Here is a 1,855-nt window from a genome sequence, read left to right on the forward strand (position 1 = left end):
CGCCTTGTCAGTGCCACGCCGCGCCACCCCGCTGCCCGGTTCCTGCTGTCTTGTCGGCGCCACGCTGTGCGGCGCGTGCCGCCGCGCCAGCGAACCACAAGGTGTGGCAAGGAGGCGGCTTGAGGCGGTTGTCGTCGTTGCCGAAACGCCGCTGATTGGGCTTGAGAGGGGCGGCCCTGCCTTTCCAGGGCCCTGATGCAGCTGTGGGTGATGGGCTGCGCGGCTTGCTCTGTTTAGGTGTGACCTGCTTGCTGCATGCACCGTACCTCTTGCCATGCCAAATGTCCCCTTCCTGGCACCCTGCCCCCTTATTTGCACCATCCCGCAGCTTTTCAAGATTATTTGCGGCCGCCTGCGGTGCGTCGCTCTCGCGCGGCCCTGCTGGCCGGAGCGCACTGTCCGCAGCCACCCCCTGCGATCGCGCCGGCCCTTGGGAGGGCTCATGCGTCATGCTCCTGCTGCCCACTTTGCATCCGCGCACCAAGCTCGGGCCCTGACCGGGCCCCTCGGCAAGCCACCCCCACGGCGGTCTCCTCCTCCTCCCCTGCCCCTCCTGCTCCTGCTCCCCTGAATCCTGCATTTTTCCTGCCGTGCGCGTGAGCCCGCAGATGACCCCCTCCTCCTCTACGACCCACTCCACCCGCACCCCCGCCGATCCACTCCTCAGGCCGGACTTCCTGGACCGCTGCAAGCCCGCGGTTGCCCCCGGCGAAGTCAGCGCGGTGCGAACGCGCGCGCGTGTGTGTGCACTGAGCGCAGGCCCTGAGCTGCTCATTGCCATGCTTGCGCTGTGCCTGTCATCATCCAGGCCCCGGATACATGCCAATGCACTTGTCTTGCGGCTTCCAAGCCATCCACTTGTGAATCCCCCGCCCCATAACACACACACACCTACATGTGCAATCGCGCGTGCACGTTCTCTGCCTGCCAATCACCTGCACCACAGATATTTGATGCTGTGGGCACGGGTGACACCTGGGGCACCAACCCCCGCGTCACCTGCACAGCGGATGACGACAAGTTCCTGCGCGACGGCCGCGTGTCCTTCCCCTCGGGTGCGTGGGCCGTCGGTTTTTGTGAGAGGACCGAACGGGAAGGATGGTGTGTTTCATAAGGTGTGCTAAGTTTCATGTGCGTTTGCGGCCTGCCCCAGCCGCCCTATCCACCCCATTTATGCGCCCCCGTGTTGACCCTCACTCTCTCCAACAACCTTTCTTTACCTGAATCCACTGCTTGACTGTTCGTATGCACCCCCCACACCAGGCCACTCGTCCACTGCGTACGTTGTTGGGTGGTTTGGCTGCTTCTACCTGATCTGGGGCACCAGCGTGCGCTCAGACCACCAGATGAGCCGGAGGTGAGCCACGCGCCCGCGCGGCAGTGGAGCCACTGAGTTGAACATCAGCCGCTGCATCGCACGAGAACTTGAGGGAGGCGTGGGCAGGGGCCAAGGGGGGAGGAGGCGTCACAAGGCAGCTGGTGACCCCCTGCATTGAGATCGGCGTGCGACCGAGGAAGACGGAGCCCCGCATGCAGGCGCGCGCGCGCCGACGACCGTGCAAAGGCCAGGTCTGCAAGCCTGTCAACGTGCCTTCGGCCGTTGTCTCTCATTACAATCCAACACGCCCCCACCCCAACACGCCGCGCGGTCGCAGGCTCTACCGCCCGCACGACAGCGCGCTGCGCCGCGTGGGTAAGGAGCTGCTGTCGTGCCTGCTGCTGGTCCTGCAGCTCTTCCAGCTGAGCTACCCCTGGGGCGTCGGTGTGTCGCGCTTCCGCGACAACCGCCACAACGCCAGCGACGTGAGGGGGGGCAGGGGCAGGGGCTATTGCTGGGCCAGGGGCGGGGCGGGGC

The 1,855-nt window shown here is 65.7% G+C and overlaps 1 protein-coding gene across 1 annotated transcript in view; it reads left to right on the forward strand.

Moving 5' to 3' along the window:
• The window catches only part of MNEG_2554 (hypothetical protein), a gene marked incomplete at both ends in the record, with an annotated part of 5,392 nt that overhangs the window by 1,479 nt on the left and 2,058 nt on the right, over positions 1–1,855 (forward strand). The window contains 5 exons of the mRNA XM_014048968.1: positions 329–357; positions 668–722; positions 947–1,055; positions 1,264–1,357; positions 1,656–1,803. Coding sequence (XP_013904422.1) covers positions 329–357; positions 668–722; positions 947–1,055; positions 1,264–1,357; positions 1,656–1,803 — 435 coding nt within the window. The remainder of the gene's footprint in view (positions 1–328; positions 358–667; positions 723–946; positions 1,056–1,263; positions 1,358–1,655; positions 1,804–1,855) is intronic.

The sequence above is a fragment of the Monoraphidium neglectum genome (genome assembly GCF_000611645.1).
Source record: "Monoraphidium neglectum strain SAG 48.87 unplaced genomic scaffold scaffold00292, whole genome shotgun sequence".
NCBI lineage: Eukaryota > Viridiplantae > Chlorophyta > Chlorophyceae > Sphaeropleales > Selenastraceae > Monoraphidium > Monoraphidium neglectum.